At 44.6% G+C, this 19,859-nt stretch overlaps 1 protein-coding gene across 1 annotated transcript; it reads left to right on the top strand.

The window, feature by feature from the left end:
- The first annotated feature begins 3,070 nt into the window (after window positions 1-3,070).
- On the top strand, window positions 3,071-18,837 carry prdm1a (PR domain containing 1a, with ZNF domain). Its single transcript, XM_028580543.1, has 7 exons — window positions 3,071-3,254; window positions 6,532-6,891; window positions 9,377-9,496; window positions 10,671-10,923; window positions 14,884-15,983; window positions 16,272-16,400; window positions 16,520-18,837. The coding sequence occupies exons 1-7, from the start codon at window positions 3,228-3,230 to the stop codon at window positions 17,099-17,101; spliced, it is 2,571 nt and encodes an 856-aa protein (XP_028436344.1). The 5' UTR covers window positions 3,071-3,227; the 3' UTR covers window positions 17,102-18,837.
- Window positions 18,838-19,859: the final 1,022 nt, after the last annotated feature.

Here is a 19,859-nt window from a genome sequence, read left to right as displayed (position 1 = left end):
AGTCCATAGATAACCATCAGCCAATGTGCTACCAGAGCATGTTTTTAAAAAAAGGATACAACTCTTTATTTTTAATCTCTCTCTCTCTCCCTCTCTCTCTCTCTCTCTCTCTCTCTCACTCTCTCTCTCTCCCTCTCTCTCTCTCTCTCTCGCTCTGTCTCACTCTTTCTCTCTGGTTGTTTTGCAGAGGAAAGAATTGCTTGGTTGCAAAGCATCAACATGTCAGACAGCTGTGGGACAGATCTGCAGCTGTGTGTGTGTGTGTGTGTGTGTGTGTGTGTGTGTGTGTGTGTGTGTGTGTGTGTGTGTGTGTGTGTGTGTGTGTGTGTGTGTGTGTGTGTGTGTCTGTGTGTGTGTCGGGGTCGTCTGTTGGCAGGAAGCAGTAGGCAGCGAGTGATGTGGTCAGACCCTCTGTCACCAGAGAGAGAGAGGGAGGTCCCGTGTCTCTCTCTCTCTCTCTCTCTCTCTCTCTCTCTCTTCTTCTCTTCTTCCTGTTGCTTGTTTTCTTTTCCTGATCATCGTTCTTCATTAGAGAAAGAAGAAAAAAACACAAACAGACGGAGACTCATTTAGCCCTCTGAAGGCTGATACTGATGATTGCTGGCGATGATATCATGACCAAACATTCCGTTTCTTTGAGTTTGACACGGTTTTCACGCCAGCAAAAAAAAAAAAAAAAGGGAAAGAAAATTACAAATATGCAACTTTTTCTCCCAGAATTTGATCTTATCTGTTTGGTCCAAGACTTTGTGTTTGGAGCAGTGTGACAAAATCAATTTTTTTTATGTTTTGGAGGACAGAATCCGCAAATTGTAAGTATTACCAGTTGAATTTGCCAGAAAACTGGAAACTGGATAGCGTTTTCGGGAAAGAATTTATACGAGGACAAAAAACAGGAGATGAAAAACAAAATTCATTTTTTTTAAATCTGATCAAGATGTCTCAGAAGATTAGAATCAGCTGAGGTTCAGAGGTTTTTATTGACTCCAATGTACTGTTCAATATTGCAATCAGCAGGAAAAAGAATTCAACTCATCAACAAATCACCCACGAGTGTCAAGTCTCGCTGTCAGTGAGGAAGACGTGATATCTTTTTCACTCTTTTCATTTAGGTCTTTAGATTTTATCATTTTTTTAGATTCGTTCCTCATTTTTAAAAGGTGAATCATTTATCTTCTGTCCCTGTCTCTTCCAATATTGAAATTTTGGAGAGAAGAAAAAAGAAAATCAAGTGAGAAAAAGAGGAACAGGCACTTTTTTAAAATTGATCTATAGTATTGTAGGGGAGGCATCAAGAGAATAAAGTGGGAGAGAAAAGTGATGGAAAAAGCTGGAGAGAGAGAGAGAGAGAGAGAGAGAGAGGTCAGTGTGGAAAATCATTTATGTAAATACAGCGTGGAAATCAAAGGGAAGTGGGAGAGAGGGGCGAGAAGGGGGAGGCGAGTGAGTAGGAGGTAAATTGAGGGAGTCGGGGGGGACAATTACATGGGAATTTCCACTGTTGGTGAGCGAACGAGCTTTTGTTATACCAGGGAGAGTGAGAGCTGGGAGCTGTTGTATGCAAACATCCATTGAATTGATATCTGAGCTGTTAGAGAACATATGCTTTATTGCAACATATATATATATATATATATATATATATATATATATATATATATATATATATATAGGCGTTCCATGAGAGCAGAAAGGAACTAACTTAACATTTTGTCATTCTACGTGTCTGATATTTTACAATGAGCTGCAAATATCTAATAAATGATTCAAATGTGTGAGAAACATTATGTCAAAAATCATTAGTGATACATTTTAACTTAATTAAATTTTGTACTTTGCTGGGGGGTTCGGTGACTTGCTCAAGGTGAACTCCTGGAACACCCTACGGCCTGAGCTACTGCCACCCCAATTACGTCCATATTGGACAATTTCACACCCCATGATTTACATTCAGGCTTATCAGATTTTCCTGCAGTTTTGGGGTTGCCCTAACCCCAACTGTGTCTTTTTATTTCATTTATTTATTATTTTTATGAGAAATTACAATTTAGACTCTCACCCCAAGTTCATTCAGCACTATCACTGGTTTTCCTTTTGACATAATGTTTTTTGCAGAATTGTGCAGCATTACACAATGGTCATTATTACAAATCCAACAACAGCAAAGAACTGAAGCCTTTAGGTAACGTCACGATCACATTTTTCTTTTAGTTTCCTTCCCTCATTTTTTCCCTTCTTTCCTTGATCTGCTCTACATTCAAGAACTTTGGCAACACAAAGTCGTTAAGGCCCATTTACATTTACATTAAAATCCAAGTCACTTTAAAGAGAGAGAAAGCAAAAGAGGGAAAGAAAGGGAGAAACTGAAGAGAGGAAGACAGAAAGAGAGAGAGAGAGAGCTAAATGAAGATGAGAGCAGAGGGAGAGGGACCGTAAGAGAGAGAGAGGGTGAGAGACATACACAAGAAGAGAGAGAGAGAGAATACTTCAGAGAAGGAAACAGATCAGTCCTGCCCCCTAGAGGCAGTGTGTGTGTGTGTGTGTGTGTGTGTGTGTGTGTGTGTGTGTGTGTGTGTGTGTGTGTGTGTGTGTGTGTGTGTGTGTGTGTTTTCCTGGGGAAGAAAGGGACATCCTGTGACAGTGACTCAATGCTCCCCCATCAACATACACACACACGCGCACACACACACACACGCACACACACACACACACACATGTTGTTTACCCTTTTCAAGCTGCTAACAGACATCCCCCCCACACACACACACACACACACACACACACACACACACAACAGACACACACACGCGCACGCACACACCATTATCATTATTGAAAGAAAACTTTATTTTGATGCAGAAAAGGTTGTGTTGTCAGTGTGTGTGTGTGTGTGTGTGTGTGTGTGTGTGTGTGTGTGTGTGTGTGTGTGTGTGTGTGTGTGTGTGAGGAAAGTGGGGTGGGCGGGGCCAAGAGGTAGGGGTAAGGAGTGTGGGCGTGGCTTTGAGGGCGGTCCTCCTTCCAGCTAAATCAGATGGATGTCGGGCATTGTGAGGCATTTGAACACTGAACACCGAGTGGATCACACACTCATACACACTCTAACACACCGGTGTGGAGTATCAGCGCACGGAACGGGACGGACACAGGGGGAGATCTGCACCTGTGCTAAACACACACACACACACTCCTCAGAGACACACATATAGAGGATTTGACCGGACGTCCCTATGTGTGGATGGGACCAAAGTTATACGGTGAGTACGGAGCAGCTCCTTACACACTCCGACTTTTTATTTTTTACATTTAAAAAAGAATAAGCAGATGAACAAAACTTCTGAAGGACTTTGTTCATTTTCTTAAACATAGATTTGAACTCCTTTTTGCGTTTTTTGTTTTTGTTCTTCCTCTTTTTTTTTTTTTTTAGACATTGGGTTAAGATTTCTGGATTATGAGAATAGAAAACCAGCAAGTAAAAGTTACTTTTTAAAGACAAATTTTTTTTTGTCACTTTAAAGGTTGTTTAAAATCAGATCTTTTTTTGGTGCTTGTTTCTGACTGGAAAATAAAAATAAAAAAAACGATTTTATTCCTGACTTGATCATTAATTCATTATTATTATTTTTTAATTTAGGTCGTTTGACTGCTGCTTGGAGATGTTTTCTTCGGAGTGGTTTTAAATATTGTTTGTTCAGCACCTCTGGTTGGGATTTAAAAGGCTTTGTTGCACACTTTAAGAAGTGTGTGTTCACTCAGAGTTGGACAGTATTGTCAGTATTTGTTTTGTTGTCAGAAAAAGTGTCAACAAGTCACTGTGAATTTGACTTTTTGTCCTCTTGGATTCAGATGAGAAAGTGTGATTTCTCATTGCAGTTTTTAATCTGATAGTTGGTCAAACAGCTCACATTTCACTTTGACTCATTAAATTGCACATTCATTAGAAATTCCTCTGACTGCGTGCAGTCTCAGTTTCTGTATTTCCAGTTGATCTAAATGTATGAGAGGTGAATTGTGTCTTGGTTTTTTGGTTTCACTATTAGTTTTCGATGTTGCAGCTGTTATGCAAAGAGGGTTCCGAGTTTTGCTGAGTGATGAAATATTGAGAAACATTTACATTTCTGATTAGGTTTTTAACATGCTTCATTTAAATGGCAAATAGAGCAGAAACTGATGTTCTGCTGGTCTCTTCTCGGTTGGGGGAATGGTCCGGCCTGCTGGAAATTTCATAATTTTACAGTTCAAATAATGGAAATTTTTGGTGTGATTTGAATGTGTTTGGAATGATGTGCTTTGCTCTGGTCTGATGAGTTTAACTGTGAAAGTTGTTTGACCCAACGAAGATCAGCTTGTTTTCTTAATGATTCCGGTCTTCATGGTATTTTGATTCATTTTAAGAGCATTTTCTTGCAAGTTCAGAAACAAGAAAGTCAGTTGTGTGATTTGCAAGAGCTCAAAAAAAAAAAAACATCCAAATTACATTTAATATGAAGACACGATGACACTCTTGACTTATTAAATTCAGTCTGTGCCAGTGTGTTGGTTCCTGAAAGGGCATCGCAATGTGAGAACGTCTGTTTAAATTAAGACGTTCATTTTGAATTCACTCCTCGTCGGTGACCAGAGGCAGTTTGAGTTTGTCTCTTTGTGTCATGTCTCGGTGCTGTTTGGAGGGAGAAGTTGTTAGCTGTGACTGGAGCCAGTTGGATGTGAAATCATTTTCTTTCTTGCGGCTGCAGAAGAATTCACAGAGCTGAGTGTTGTCACTGAAGATCTGCTGCCTTTCCGCTCGCCTGCGTGGGATGAGCGGCATGTTTTTTCCCTGAGTGGATATCTGCCTGTGTATGTGTGTGTGTATGTGTGTGTGTCTGTGTCTTGGGTGGGATCGCGTTTGAATTTTTGTTTGTGCTGCTGTGGCCCCCCAAATGGAAAAGTTTTTGGCGCTCCCTTCCTCGTGCACCCCGCCGCGCCCCCCCACTCCATCCATTACCAACACACACACACACACACACACACACACACACACACACACACACACACACAGGCACACACACGCTGGGAGTCAGTCAGGATGATTTGCCGGTTCCGCTGCAGTGCCACTCTGCTTCCAATTTTAGCTTCGTTGAGACACAGACAGCATTTCCTTCCTCTGTCTTCAACCCCAGGAAGAGACGGGAGAGGGGGGGGGGGTGAACGAGGGAGGGGGGTTACAGAGGAGATTTAATGTTCATAATCTTCTCTCACACGTAGAAGCTGATAACCGTCTGAGAGAGAGAGAGAGAGAGAGAGAGAGGGGACACAAAGAGAGACTTGTCTAATACTATGGTGAATAAATTGTCCATTTCCAGAAAGAGACATGCATTGTTCAGCGTGTGTATCCGCTGAAGGGCTGCTGTTGTAAATCACAATGAGATTATTTCACGAAGAATAAATGCACCGGTTGAAAACTGTGTTGTAATTTATTAAAAGAAAAAGACACGTCCCGTTGACTCTAAATTCCTAATATACACAGAAGAGGGAAGGATTGTTTCACTTTATATTTGAAACACGTGTTAAGTTCCTCCTTCAGTTCCTCTTTGTTCCCCTTTGATCAAAGTGTCCTATCTCAGCCCCACTCTTTCAAAAGAAAAAAAACAGACTTTGTGTATTGTTGTTCTTATAGACCGAAAAAAAAGAAAAGAAAAGATCAGCAAAAAGTTTGATTCATTTTGGAAACGGGAAACATGAACAGATAGTATTTCTTATTACATGACACAACAACTGAATAACATTTACAACATTTAGAGTTTTACGGCGCTGGACTTTGGTATTTTTTGGCAAATAATACCCCTATTATCATATGATCATTATATTAAAGTGATTATTACATGTCATGAATGAAAGCCGGTTTAAATTGTTTCCCGTGTGTGTGTGCGTGTGCGTGTGCGTGTGCGTGTGCGTGTGACAGCAATGTTAGTCAGACCCCCTCCTCACTGACTCACCCCCCCATAACAATACCAGCTCTTCCTCTCTTCTTTCTTTCTCTCTCTCTTCATCCCTCCATCTCTCTGTCTGTTCTTATCACCTTTTGTCCTAATCCTCTCTCTTTCCTTTTTTTCTTTCTTATCTTTTTGCCTCCCACATCTCTTTTCCTTCTTACTTCAATTATCTTTTTTAGTCCTCCTTCTCTGCTTTCTTTCTTTCTTTCTTTCTTTCTTTCTTTCTTTCTTTGTCCCTAACGTGTCCTCCTTTCTCTTCTCATCTGCACCTTCTTCCTTCCTTTGCCTCGAATGGTTTCTTCTTCCTCCCTCATTCTTTCATTCCTTCCTTCTGTCTTTCAGTTTTTGATACACCTTTTCTTTCTTTTTCTTTTTTCTTTTTTTCCTTCTACCCTCAGCTCTCCCTCCTTTCTTTCCCCCTTCAATCTTTCTTTCTTACCATTAGATCCATTCTAAACTGTAGAATAAAAACGCTCTTGTTCTTCATTGGTATAAATGCTTAAATAAAGGAGATTCAAATTTTCTAAATGTGCTCTCTCTCCCTTTGTCTCTCAACCAGGCGACCTCTCATAGCTCGGCCATGTTGACCAGTGAGGGGGCGCACACCATGGAGCAGGACGACACGCACCACGGAGCCAAGATGGCTTCCACCGCCACCACCACCACCAGCTCCAGCACCGACGGAGCGCAGACGCTGGCAGACTCGGACGTGGACATGGAGATGGAGACGGAGATGGAGGACGCGGACATGACCCAATGGACGGAGCCAGAGTTCGAGGAGAAGTGCACGTACATCGTCAAAGACACGCCGTGGGAGGCGGGGCAAGGCGGCGACGCCATGACGCCGCCGCCGACGACCAGAGCTGAGGCGTCACTGCCCCGAAACCTGGTCTTCAAACACCCGGCTGACAGCAAGGAGGTCAGACTCAGAAAACACACACACACACACACACACACACACACACACACACACTTTCTCTCCAGTCCCAATGTTTCACACACACTCCAGCAAAGCCATCTGCACACACTCGTGAGTCAGATGTCGGTCATGTAATGGAGAGGGGGTCGTGTCTCGCCATAAAACTCCACGTACACATTGCAGGGAGGATTCTCTGTGTGTGAGTGGGTGTGTGAAACGCCTGAAGCAAGTGTGTGTGTGTGTGTGTGTGTGTGGGTGTGTGTGTGCGTGTGTGTGTGTAGACTTAATTCCATGTCAGTCACTGAACTAGCTGCAGTACCTGTGTCTGCTGACAGGGGGCGCACTTAATCATTCCAACAGACAAATCAGACTGCTTCTGTCTGCTCATTTTGAAGCCACTCAGTGAGATTTTTTTGGGGTTATGATGTAAACTTTGACCCCTCTGATTCATCATGTCTCAAATCGACAGTAATCTGAAGCTTTATGTGATACAGGGTGTCTTGAAACCCTGAAAGTTTGGAGCAGAATAGCCAACTTTTGAAAAGCCAGAAACTTCACCTGGCTTACAGTGGTGATATTTAGGTCAGTTTTGTTACTGGGGCAGGATAAAGAAATCTGATTTGCATGACACATTCCCCGTCTAAATCTTTCTCAACTAATCAAATAGTGCCCTTTTGACTTTTTTTTTTTTTTTTTTTTTTTTTCGACCCCGATTGGATAACGTTTCAGCCATTGATCGAAGTGGAGGTGAAAAAGTCAAAATGTCAACGCGTCAAAGGTTGAAACTAAAGGTTGGATAACAGTGAGTTATTGCACAGGACCAAAAAGGCTCTCTGATAATGTGATAAGTACGTAAAAAAAAACGGAGGGCTTTCATATATAATATCACAAGACACCGTTTTTGATCGTGGAAATCCGAAAAACAAATAAATGATAAAGAGCACAAAAACACCTTTTTACAGTGATCGTGATTAGTTGTTGTCCATTATATAGATTTTGAAGTCATCACTCACTTACCTGGTAGAAAAGCAGGCTGGGTAAAATCTCCTGCTGCAGGGGTGGATCTATGCTGGGTTTTTCAAAGCAGTTTGAACTGGGGAGGAAAAAAAAAAAAAAAAAAGGTGCATGACTGCAGATCAAAGGGTCGCGACTTTGCCAATTTTGACACTTTGTGAGTTTGTCTGCAAACCTAAGGTGGCGTGATCACATAGATTTTCTCATCAGTGGCTTATCAACGGGGAAACTGAGGCAAGGGGCAGAGAGAGATAAAGAGAGAGAGAGAGAGAGAGAGAGAGAGAGCTAATATTTATCTAGACTGGAAGAAGGGAAAGGCTGAGGACGGGAGTTTGTCACTCTGATCAAAGAAGATTGAGTTTTGGGTCAAAGAGAGAGAGAGAGAGAGCATTGTGAAAGTCTGTTAATAAGTTAAAACAAAAAGTCACACTCATGTGCACACACACATATGCGATAGAGGGAGAAGGGGAAGGGGGTGGGGGGTGGGGGGGGATTTCCCATGTCACCAAGGGTTTGGGAAAGATGTCTGTTTGTGTGGGTTATGCATGAAGAAAGTGTGCAGCTGCAGTACGCACTAAAAAGTAAAGAGAAAAGTGATTTGGAACCCTGTGTGTGTGTGTGCGTGTGTGCGCGTGTGCGTGTGTTTCTCTATCATCCACGGCTGGAGCCTGTCGTCTAGTCGCCACATAATCCTTTTTTTTTTTTTCTCTCTTCTTTCTCCTCCTACTCCTCCTACTCCTCCTCCTCTTATTTTTTTTGTTCTTTGATTGAATAAGATGAGAAACCAAAACGAAAAAAATAAAAATCTTTTGAGTGTCTGCATGTCCCCCACCCCCCCCCCCCCGAAGCGTCTGAAGTGGCAGCAGTTTGGGTTTGATGTGGCGACAAATGGAGGTGTGACGAGCGAAAAAGAGAATTGAAAGAAGAGATTTTACAGTTTTTCTTCAACCACACACACACACACACACACACACACACACACACACACACACACACACACACTCTCTCTCTCTCTCCCTCCAAAAGAAGTGAAGTGTGGAGTTGGTTCATTAATCACCGTCCGGTTGACAGCTGGTTGATACTGTGTGTGTGTGTAGTTGCTCATTCAAGAGGACTTAATTAGACTTAATGACACATATCACTGCTGGATGTGTACAACAGCATGAACAAGCATGATTTCTAATGTGTGTGTTATTACAGAGAAGCTTTGTGTTGCCATGCAAAATTCTTGCATCTCAACATTTTACAATCTGCCGTTTAAAGATATTAAAAGAGAGTCAATCCGTCACATTTTTCTGTGTTACCATTTACCGTTTTAACAGAAAAGCATTGCCAGATCGTATCTACAATCTGTTTGGACGCTAACATTTTGTGTGTAAAGATCTTCACACACACACACACACACACATCACACAGTCTACTTCAAAGACCTCTTCCATCTTTTGTGTAACCCGTGTGTGTCTTGGTGCAGGTGGTTGGCGTGTGCAGCAGGGAGTACATCCCCAAAGGAACTCGCTTCGGTCCCCTGGTGGGCGAGATCTACACAGCCGACAGCGTCCCCAAAGACGCCAACCGCAAGTACTTCTGGAGGGTGAGTACACGCAAGGGAAAACGTCACGCGCGCCTAAAGTCAGTCAGTGGAACAGGAAACTGGGCTCGCTGTTTTTCTGTGTGTGTGTGTGTGTGTGTGTGTGTGTGTGTGTGTGTGTGTGTTCATTGAGCGGGGATGTGATGTCATCTTTACACAAATAGCATAACACACTAGGGTTCCTGTAAGTCCACACACACAGCTCGACAGAATACATTTCATCACTACCAGTAACTAGTAGTCAGAGTACAAACACTCACAAGCCACCTACCTGACCACCGCCCCCACACTGTGTGTGTGTGTGTGTGTGTGTGTGTGTGTGTGTGACTTGCATGAAAAAAAACCTCACTATGCTCCAAACCACAAGAAGACATACTAAATCAGAAAGGTCTTCCATTCATGCTCATATCTCACTTTCTCACACACACACACACACACACACACACACACACACACACACACACACACACACACACACACACAAAGTGAGCCAAGAGAAAAGAGAGATCAAAAAAAAGAGTGAAAGAGAAACAGACAGACAGAGAAAGGGGGAGGAGAGTAAGAAAATGAGTTGGTTATTCCTTTCCCTTTTCAATATAAAAGAGGACCTCTTCGTCCGCGACACTCGGTCTCCGTCTGTTCGTCGGAAGGTGAAGCGAGGGACATGGTGAGGATTGAAATGATGGAGGGACGGAGAGAGGGATAGTGAGATGTAAGATGGTTGGATGTAGTGTGCTTTATATAAAAAAAAAAAAAAAACTGGCTGGATGAATCTAAACTGGTCACTTAGTTTGTTATTCGTTACTTTTTGAGGAAGTCATTTACTGGCTGACTCTTTACTAGGCTACTTGTCTACGTACTCATTTACATACTGATTTAGTCACTTAGTCAGTTGGAGTTTACATGGAGAAAAGGACAAAAATAGAAGACAGAGGTTACTGATTTAAAAAATGCTTTTATCGCTTACTTACGACTGAATTGACTAATTTGGTTTTTAAAACTTTTCTCTGTTTTTCTTAGAAACAAGAGAAAAAAGTAAAGAAAGACCCCATGAAAGAGTTTTTCCTGTTAAATAAATTCTGACATTAAAATCAATAATGATGTCACTAAACTCTTACTAATATTTTCTCCTTCTTTCCTTCCTTCCTTCCTTCCTTCCTTCCTTCCCTCACCCCAGATCTACGAGGACAGGGAGTTCCACCACTTCGTCGATGGCCTGGATGAGACCCGCTCTAACTGGATGCGCTACGTGAACCCGGCCCACTCGGCCGCGGAGCAGAACATAGCGGCATGTCAGAACGGCATGGAGATTTACTTCTACACGGTGAAGCCCATCCCGGCCAGCGCTGAGCTGCTCGTGTGGTACTGCCACGACTTTGCCCGACGTCTCCACTACCCGCCATCAGGAGAGCTGATGATGCAGAAACTCAGTAAGTTCAAGTTTATTTTTAAGGGTTAGGGTTAGAAGAAAAATATGAGCATGTTTGTTATTGTGAAAGAACAGGCTATTTGTGTTGAATGTCTGATGCTTGGAGCAGCCAACCTAAAAAAAAAACTGAAAATCAATTGACTGTGTGTGTGTGTGTGTGTGTGTGTGTGTGTGTGTGTGTGTGTGTGTGTGTGTGTGTGTGTGTGTGTGTTTGTGTCTTGAGTGTGTCCTGTCGCCGCTCTTAAAGCCTACCAGTGTTTTTGAGTGTAGCCGTGTCTCCTTCCTCTCTGAACGTTAGCCTGTCATTATCTCTCACACACACACACACACACACACACACACACACACACACACACACACACTCATACACAGGAATACAAGACCAACAACCTTTCATCTCTGTCAGTGCCATCGTTGTACTTTTGTGTGTATGTGTGTGCCAGTGACAGTGTAATTACACAGACAGGGGGATATGGCCCCTAATGCCACAGTCTTACACACTTAAAGACCCGCTTCCAACATGAAAGCTCACACACACACACACTCACACACACACAACCTCGCTCAACCTCAATAAAAAGGAGCAGAGACTGTGTTTGCGTGACTGTGTGTGACCTTTTTATGAGAAGAAGCGTCTAAAAGTAAGAGTCAGATTTCTCCTTCCTCATAGAAAAATGTTTTGCAATTCTTCTGTTAACCTTTTTTTAGTAACAACACTAACCCCCGAACTGCCAATATCTTTACCTTTTTAAACTAGCATCATAAATGAGAGTTAGTTTTTTTTTTTTTGTATGTTAAGCAGGAAAGCAAAGAGACACACAGATTTGGACACACAGCTCTAGAATTCACCCTTTCATGACACGGCGCACCAACGGCACTTATCCACTTTAGCTGAGCTGATCAAAGAGAGAGCGAGCTCAGAGGGAAACAAAGAGAGAGAGAGTGGGAGCTCAGGGGTTTCCAGGTGTGACTGAAGGCTAATGGCAGTGTTAGGGTGGTATAAGAACCAGCAGACCCAGCCTCAGCGACTCCACTGCCCAGGGAAAAATGCGCATGACCTGGGGGAGAGAGGCAGGAGGTACCCAGCGCCTCCTCCCCCCCCCCCCCCCCTGGCTGGCCCTTGTTCCCTCCCCTCTCCAAAGCCGCCCTGAGTGTGTGTGTATACAGTATATGTGTTGTCTTTCATTAGCTGCCTCTGTTATTTAGCCCCACGGGCCTCTGTTGACCTGCCAGTGACTTGAACACCGATGTTTACCTGCAGCAGAAACCCTTACCTCCACTTGGCTGCAGTTCTCTCTTTGGTCGACAGAGCTTAAAGTTTCTAGCGCTTTTTTTTTTTTTTTTTTTTTTTTTTTTTACGGTCTGATGAGCGTATCTGTTCCTAAAATGAGTAGTTTTGACTGTTGGACCGGAGTTTTAGCTCTACAAACAGAGTCAGAAATAATCTCATCGGCTGAGTAAAACCAAGAAAAACCACACTCTTTCTGACTAAGTAACGTTAAACCGGAACCCAGCTACACGGGCATAAAGTAGAAGAAGAGGAAGTGGATGCAATCCAGTTATTTAAATGACTTTAGTTATCCGAGCTGACCTTTTAAAGTTCAAACTTTGATTCGATCTGAATTGTCTCATATCAGGTGCTGCTAATTACTGATCAAAATCAGATAAGAAAATGCATTATTTTTGCATTACCTTTTTAAAATTGCACTCAGTGTCCCAAGGGGGGCCCCAGGTACTGGTCCAAACCCAGCGACATCCTGTGTTTTATTCCAGAGTAGTGCAACAATTTATCTACCGTTGTATGTATTGTGTTTGTCTCCCTCCGATTTTTGCTCTCTTTCCTGTGCAGTCATAGCAAAACCAGACGTGTGTGTGTCTGTGTGTGAGCAAAATGACTGAGGGTGTTGCACTCCCTCACTTTCTCCTCTCTGTTCTTCTCTCACTCCTTTTTGTCGCCGCCGTTTAGCATTCTTTAAGTGTTGGCACTTGAAAGCACCTGTCAGCCATATGTGTGTGTGTGTGTGTGTGTGTGTGGTTATATTCAGAGACGCTCTGCTCTGCCGACAAAAACACTCTCTCTTCTCTCTCACACACACACACACACACACACACACACACACACACACACACACAGGCATGAGCATGAGCATGAGCATGAGATGCCAACACATTCACACCCACTCTTTTCATCTCAAACACATGCTCGCTCACACATACTCTGCGTGTGTGTGTGTGTGTGTGTGTGTGTGTGTGTGTGTGTGTGTGTGTGTGTGTGTGTGTGTGTGTGTGTGTGTGTGTGTGTGTGTGTGTGTGTGTGTGTGTGTGTGTGTGAGAGAGAGAGAGAGTGTTTTTGTCGGCAGAGCAGAGCGTCTCTGAACATAACCCACACACACACACACACACACACACACATGTGTGTGTCGGCCGTTTGCCTTGATATATTTGCTACTTGAAAAGACCAGAAAGAAGGTGGAGGAGGGAGTGCTGGAGGTAGAGTCGCCCCTCCCACCCCCTCTGTTGACTACTTGAACTTCCTGGCAGAAGGGCCGTGTTGACAGATTGATATCTCCAAGATGGCCGCCCTGTTTGTTTTCTAGAAAAAGGAAGGAGGGAGGAGGAGGAGGAGGAGGAAGGCTTACAGATAACCTCAATGTTTACACACTGCCGCTATACTGCAGATGCAAGGGTCATCAACTGTGTGTGTGTGTGTGTGTGTGTGTGTGTGTGTGTGTGTGTGTGTGCGCGAGAGCGGGTGAATCGGGGAGAGTCAAACAAATTTCATGAGTGCTGGCACTCAGGATTAACTTTGACATCCTCCATCTCTCACACACACACACACACACACACACACACACACACACACACACACACACACACACACACACACTCGCCTCTTAGTGACCTCACAGTAAAAAGTTGACTGGGCAGTAAATGAGCTTATAGATAATAAACGGCGGCGTTTTAAGGGCCCGTCTGAAGCCATTTAACAGGCGAGATGTGCTGCAAGCTGACTACCAGGGGCTTTTAGAGAGTGTGTGTGTGAGCTCTCCTCCTAATCCACTCTTTCATCAAGCAGAGAACACAGTAGGTGTGAGTGACTGAGGAGGAAGCTCTCTAATCTAACCTTTGACCCGGAAACAATAGCAAATGGCCAGGAAAATCAGGAGAGTAGGAGCTTGATCAAAAGTGTTTGTGTGTGTGTGTGTGTGTGTGTGTGTGTGTGTGTGTGTGTGTGTGTCTGTCTGTCTGTCTGTCTGTCTGTCTGTGTGTGTCTGTCTGTGTGTGTGTCTGTCTTCTCCAAAAGTGGAAGAGTCAACAAATCAGACAGAGGGCTTTGTCTGCAGGCGCCTCTGTGTGTGTATATCTTGTCATGTTGTGTGTGTGTGTGTGTGTCTGTGTGTGGGGGGGAGTGGGGGCAGGTGGAGGCCAAGCTTTTTTGGAGGATATCTTTAGCAGGAAACCTTCCATCAGCCCTGTCTGTCTGCCACCATTTTGATTTTATCTTGATTTTATGGGCACACACACACACACACACACACAGACACACACTGATTTAAACGCACACAATGCCCGAAGGCAGCTGTCACGCCTCACTTCCTGTCTTTCGCCCCCGCCCTCGTCCCTCACGCTCGTTCGTCAAATCTGTCACCTTAATTGGCCCACTGAGTTACTTATGGTGTTCCTTAACCCTGTGTGACACACCCGCACTCACTCACACACACACACACACACACACGCACACACACACACATACACATCTTTGCTGTAGAGAACTTGGAGAAGTCAATCTCTGCCGTTTCAAAGGAATTTGAGTATTTGTGTTGGTAAATAGAAGTCATGATTATTACTTTAAATGGCAAAAATTGGAATTATTTATTATCGGGCCCCAAGGGGAACCATGAGGATCCTATCTTGATCTGGTGAACTCCCGCTGACCTCTTTTCTCTCTCTGTCTCTACAGAGCAGTCTCTCTTGGAGGTCAAGCAGCAGCAGGTGAGCAGTGAGGAGCGTTTGGTCGAAGCCTGCAGCCCGTCCCCTGTCGCAGTCACCCCTACGCCGCCCAAGAGGGAACACAGTGTACTCTCCATTCTGCGTGGCACCAACAGCACCTCCTCCTCCTCCTCTTCGCCCATAAAGAGGGAGCCCAGCCGGCCGCTTCCCACTCGGCCGCGCTGCGCCGACAGCCCTGAGCGCCTCCTGTACCCTCGCGCGCTCTACCCAGCTCTCAGGCCCCACCCTCACATCACTGAAGACTTCCTCGGCCACAAATCCGCCCAGCTTGGTTACCCAGCGACACGTTCCCCAGGCAACCAGTCTTCAGCCACGCCCAGCCCGTCGGCAAGGAGCAGCCCCGACAGCAGCCCCCAGGGGAGCCCCTTGGGTCCCGCACAATCGTCGGCTTCTTTCTACCCGGCCGGGCTGGGTTCTTACCCCGGTTACTCCCCGCCATCTACCCCCCTCCCCTCGTCCTTCTACCCTCCAGGAGCCCCCTACTCACGCTACATCCTCCCCCATCACTACCCTCTGCCCGGAGGTGGTGTCCCCACCGTAGGAGGGATCTTTCCAAGGATGTACCCTCTCTACAGCAGCCTCCTGCACCCTCACGTGCCCCTCCTGCCTTCCGACACAGCAGGGAGGCGCTTCCTGATGCCTGACCACGTCCACCCCTCCCCCATCTCTGCCCACAGAGACTTCCTCCTCCCCAGGCCCACCAGTGCCTTCTCAGCCGCCACCTCTCTGAAGGACAAAGCAGGGCCTCACCACCCTTACCCGGGGCACCCTCACCCACACAGACCCACCCACGCCCCGCCCAGCGGCTCCCCAACAGCAGGCACAGCACCACTCAGCGAGCGGGCGCCCACCAAGCCCACCTCGGCCCTGCTGGGCAACGGCAACGAGCATTGCTCCGATGAGGAGGCCGTCAACCTGACCAAGGTGAAGCGTGGCCCGGGCTCAGCGGGCTACAAGGCGCTGCCGTACCCGCTGAAGAAGCAGAACGGCAAAATCAAGTACGAGTGCAACGTGTGCAGCAAGACCTTCGGACAGCTGTCGAACCTGAAGGTGAGGCTCGCGGCGCTGCCGAGTTGATCCGTGTTTGTCTTTCAACGTCACGTCTGCTTGTTTGATTTACCGCCTTATAATCATTCCAGTCCTTTGTAATATGTGGATTGCAGTTCAATAATTAGACAAAACCAAGTGACAAACTCTGTATGTTTTCCCCTATTAATAGATAATCAGAGAATATTTCTTTACCGGTTAGCAATATTTTAGTTTGTTTGGTTTCTTTGACATTTACAAGATCTGAATGCGGCTAAGCATTTTTTTTTCCCCCTCTTCATTGTCATGTAGGTTCATCTTCGTGTTCACAGCGGAGAGAGACCCTTCAAATGTCAGACCTGTAACAAAGGCTTCACCCAGCTGGCTCACCTGCAAAAACACTTCCTGGTCCACACCGGGGAGAAGCCACACGAATGTCCGGTGAGAAAATACGCAGATGATGCACTTTTTTTATTGGACCGAATTCCCCAGACCGATGTGGCGGTTAGTTGGTGGGATGCTACAAGCTGCTGACATTATTTCTTTTTTGTCTCTTCCAGGTTTGTCACAAGCGCTTCAGCAGCACCAGCAACCTGAAAACTCACCTGCGCCTCCACTCGGGAGAAAAGCCCTACCAATGCAAACTCTGCCCGGCCAAGTTCACGCAGTTCGTCCACCTCAAGCTGCACAAGCGCCTGCACTCGCGCGAGCGTCCGCACAAATGCTCCCACTGCCACCGCCACTACATCCACGTGTGCAGCCTGCGGCTTCACCTGAAGGGCTACTGCCCGGCCGTCTCCAGCCAGGCCGCCTTGGAGGAGGTGCAACGCGCCAACGAGGAGATCGAGCGATTCGACGTCAGCGAGCACGCCGAGCAGCTGGAGCAGCTGCAGGGAGGCGCAGAGGTGGAGGCCATGTTGGAGAAGCAGGTCTTGGGGATGCTGTGGAGGGAGGCCGACCTTAAGTCGTCCCGCTTCCACCCCCACCACAACAAGGGTTGCACCACCGAGCTCATGTCCGCGGGTTACGGCACCTACGAGTCCCCGAACGAGACGTCGGTCATCAAGATGCGGCACAGCAGCCACGTCCCGCAGCTTCCCGCCAACGTCACCGTCAAGCAGGAGTCGGAGGATCACGCTTAAGTTACCTTTAAACCCGAAAGGGACGTAAAGCCGAGACTGTGCGGCTCAAGGGCGGACCGAGTTGCCAGGAGCAACGCCTGTAAATAAATAATTCTCTACCTGGTTTGTCATCAGGAGGAACACCACGGTTACACCAGGTTTTCAACCTATCAGGGACTCGCGTACTCAGGGCTCAAGAGACAATGTCCCATGACTACTTAGCGGTTTCAGCGTTTGTTACACTTAGAGACAATCATCTACCCAGGATTTACCTTTTTAGTGTAATTAATATAATGCTATTATCATTATTGTTATTGTATTATTTGGTCTCTATTTTTCAAATGTCTCAGATGTTGTTTTTTTTGGATCAATTAGTTGTTATATAACCTCCTTAATTTATTATACTTTTTATCTGTTGTCTTCAAAAAGCAATAAGTGGAAGGGATGGTTACACTGACGGGGTGAAATCAACGTAAAAAGACTATTTTTCTGTTGATGTTATATTTGTTTTTCTCTGTGGCCATTTCTCTGTAGATAGTCACTCTCTCTATGCCTATATCCGTCCGTCTTGTGACCTCTGGCCTATAGAAACAGGGGTGTCCACTCTTCAGGGTTTTATCTATTTAAAATTTAGAAATCAATATAGCAGGTTTAAAAAAAAAAGGAAAAAAAAGGGTTAAAAAAACTTGCCAAAGTGCGGCACATAAATTTGTCAATTAAGCAGGAAGAGCTTTATTTCAACCCTGCTTGATAGCTTCCCTATTGTATGTCTGTGTCATTTTCTGATGCCTACTTAATTTAATTTGAAACAAAAAAGGGCATTTTGTTGTTGTTTTTTTTGTACATTTTTCACAACGGTTACCTCAGTGCGCATGTGACGATACAAGTGTGTGTGTGTGTTTGTGTGTGTGTTTTAAAGGGACAGCTAAAGGTGGGAGCTTTCTATTTATTTGCGTTTTGCTACTTGAAGAAAAAGAAGAAACCAAACTGAAACTGGAGTGCAGCTTTTCATGTGATCCAAAAGGAGCTGGGGCGCGGCCCGCTCAACATGTAGCACATAATGTCCCTCCTTTTCGTTTTATTTTTCTACAACACTGTCAACAAGGGATTCACACTTGACGCTAGTAACCAAAGTTCACGTGGCTTTAATTTTTTTAATTCCAAACACACACCAAAAAAAAATAAACAGAGGAAAGGAAAATGAAAACAATGGAAGAAGGACTTGTGGGACGTTAACGCTGAAGAAGGGAAGATGTACTGTGTGTATATGATGAAGTGTTCACTCTTTCGCTGTGTGTCTTTTGAGTTTTGTAGATGTTTTGCTCTTGTTTTTGTTGTTTGTTCATATTTCGGTTGAGAAGCAATGGCCCCCTTCTTCGTCCCCCCACCGGTCCGCCATTTTGTTGAACTGGCATACACCAAAGCACCTCGGCCTTCTTTTATGCACTGGCCCCCTCCTCCTACTTTATAACATCAGTGCCGATGCTTGTAGCATTTTGACTGTGTACAATATCACTGAAACTGGTCATAAATGGCATTAAGACTCGACTTAATGTTACTAAAGCAACTGTGATTTTCTGCAGCAGTTGTACATCAACAACCTGAACTCTGTAACTCTCTCTCTCTCTCTCTCTCTCTCTCTCTCTCTCTCTCTCTAACTAATGTTTGACCAAAGCGTCTCTTTCTCTGATCAGAGCTTTAACTCCAGAGGAGAATCCCCTAAAAGGACTGTCTCTGTTTACATTCTGGTTTACATAGTTATTTATGTGCAAAAATGTCAAAAAGTGTAAATTATGATATAAATGTTCACTGCTCTAATCTAAACCCTGCGGCTCTGTGTGTTTTATTCTTTTTACACGTTTTTTTGTTGTATAATAGTCATCCTAGATCATTAAAATGGAAGTGTACAGACATTCTGGCAAAATTGGAAATAATAAAATCTATAATGTAACTATTTATGTAGAGGTAGAGCTAATATAATACTAAATTAATTTACTATCTGACAGGCACATCTGCCACTGTCTTCTTAATTTAGTTCATTTTTAGGCAGCAGACCACTTGTTTGCAAGTAACAGGGTTCAAATTCAAACATTAAAGTGATGGTTCGGAGTAATTTCACCCTAGGGTCCTTTGCACCATGACCTCGAGCCAAACACCCCCCCCGGAAGCTTTTTTCACCTGGGTCGAACATTGGGAGAGTTAGTGTTATCATTTGAATAGCTTAGCGCAGGCCCTAATGGATCCAAGAGTGTATCTTGTACAATACCCCACTAATAATGATACCAAACTTCTACAGTTGTATAAATAAGTTATGTACTACATGTACTACAGGAATTTATTTAAATAACACTTGCCTGCTGGCTTCTGCTCTCTGCTGCTACTGCTACCGGCAGTAAGACGAGTGCTTAGGGACGTCTACAAATTACAACATCAAAAAGAGCTAAAACTAAAATATTTATTAATTTAACTTATTTTTTAAAAGTGTTGTAGTACAACTAGCTGGAGACAATTTATAATTGAGGTAAGTTTGGAGACACTACCTTATTTAATCATTAAGGTTACAGGACCCTACGTAAACAAGTCAACGCTGACTTTTGGTTTCAAACGGGACACAAACAGCGGCCTCCTGGGTGTAGGATTGTGTGTGTGTGTGTGTGTGTGTGTGTGTGTTTTGACCCATCCCTTTTTTTTCCTGCACAGACTTTGAGGACTTACAGGGCTGCATGGGGTTGTCTTGCGAGGGCAGGGGCAATTCCAGGATTTTTTTAAGTGGGGTGGC

The sequence above is a fragment of the Perca flavescens genome, chromosome 6 (genome assembly GCF_004354835.1).
Source record: "Perca flavescens isolate YP-PL-M2 chromosome 6, PFLA_1.0, whole genome shotgun sequence".
Taxonomy (NCBI): domain Eukaryota; kingdom Metazoa; phylum Chordata; class Actinopteri; order Perciformes; family Percidae; genus Perca; species Perca flavescens.
This window is presented reverse-complemented; position numbering and strand designations above follow the sequence as displayed.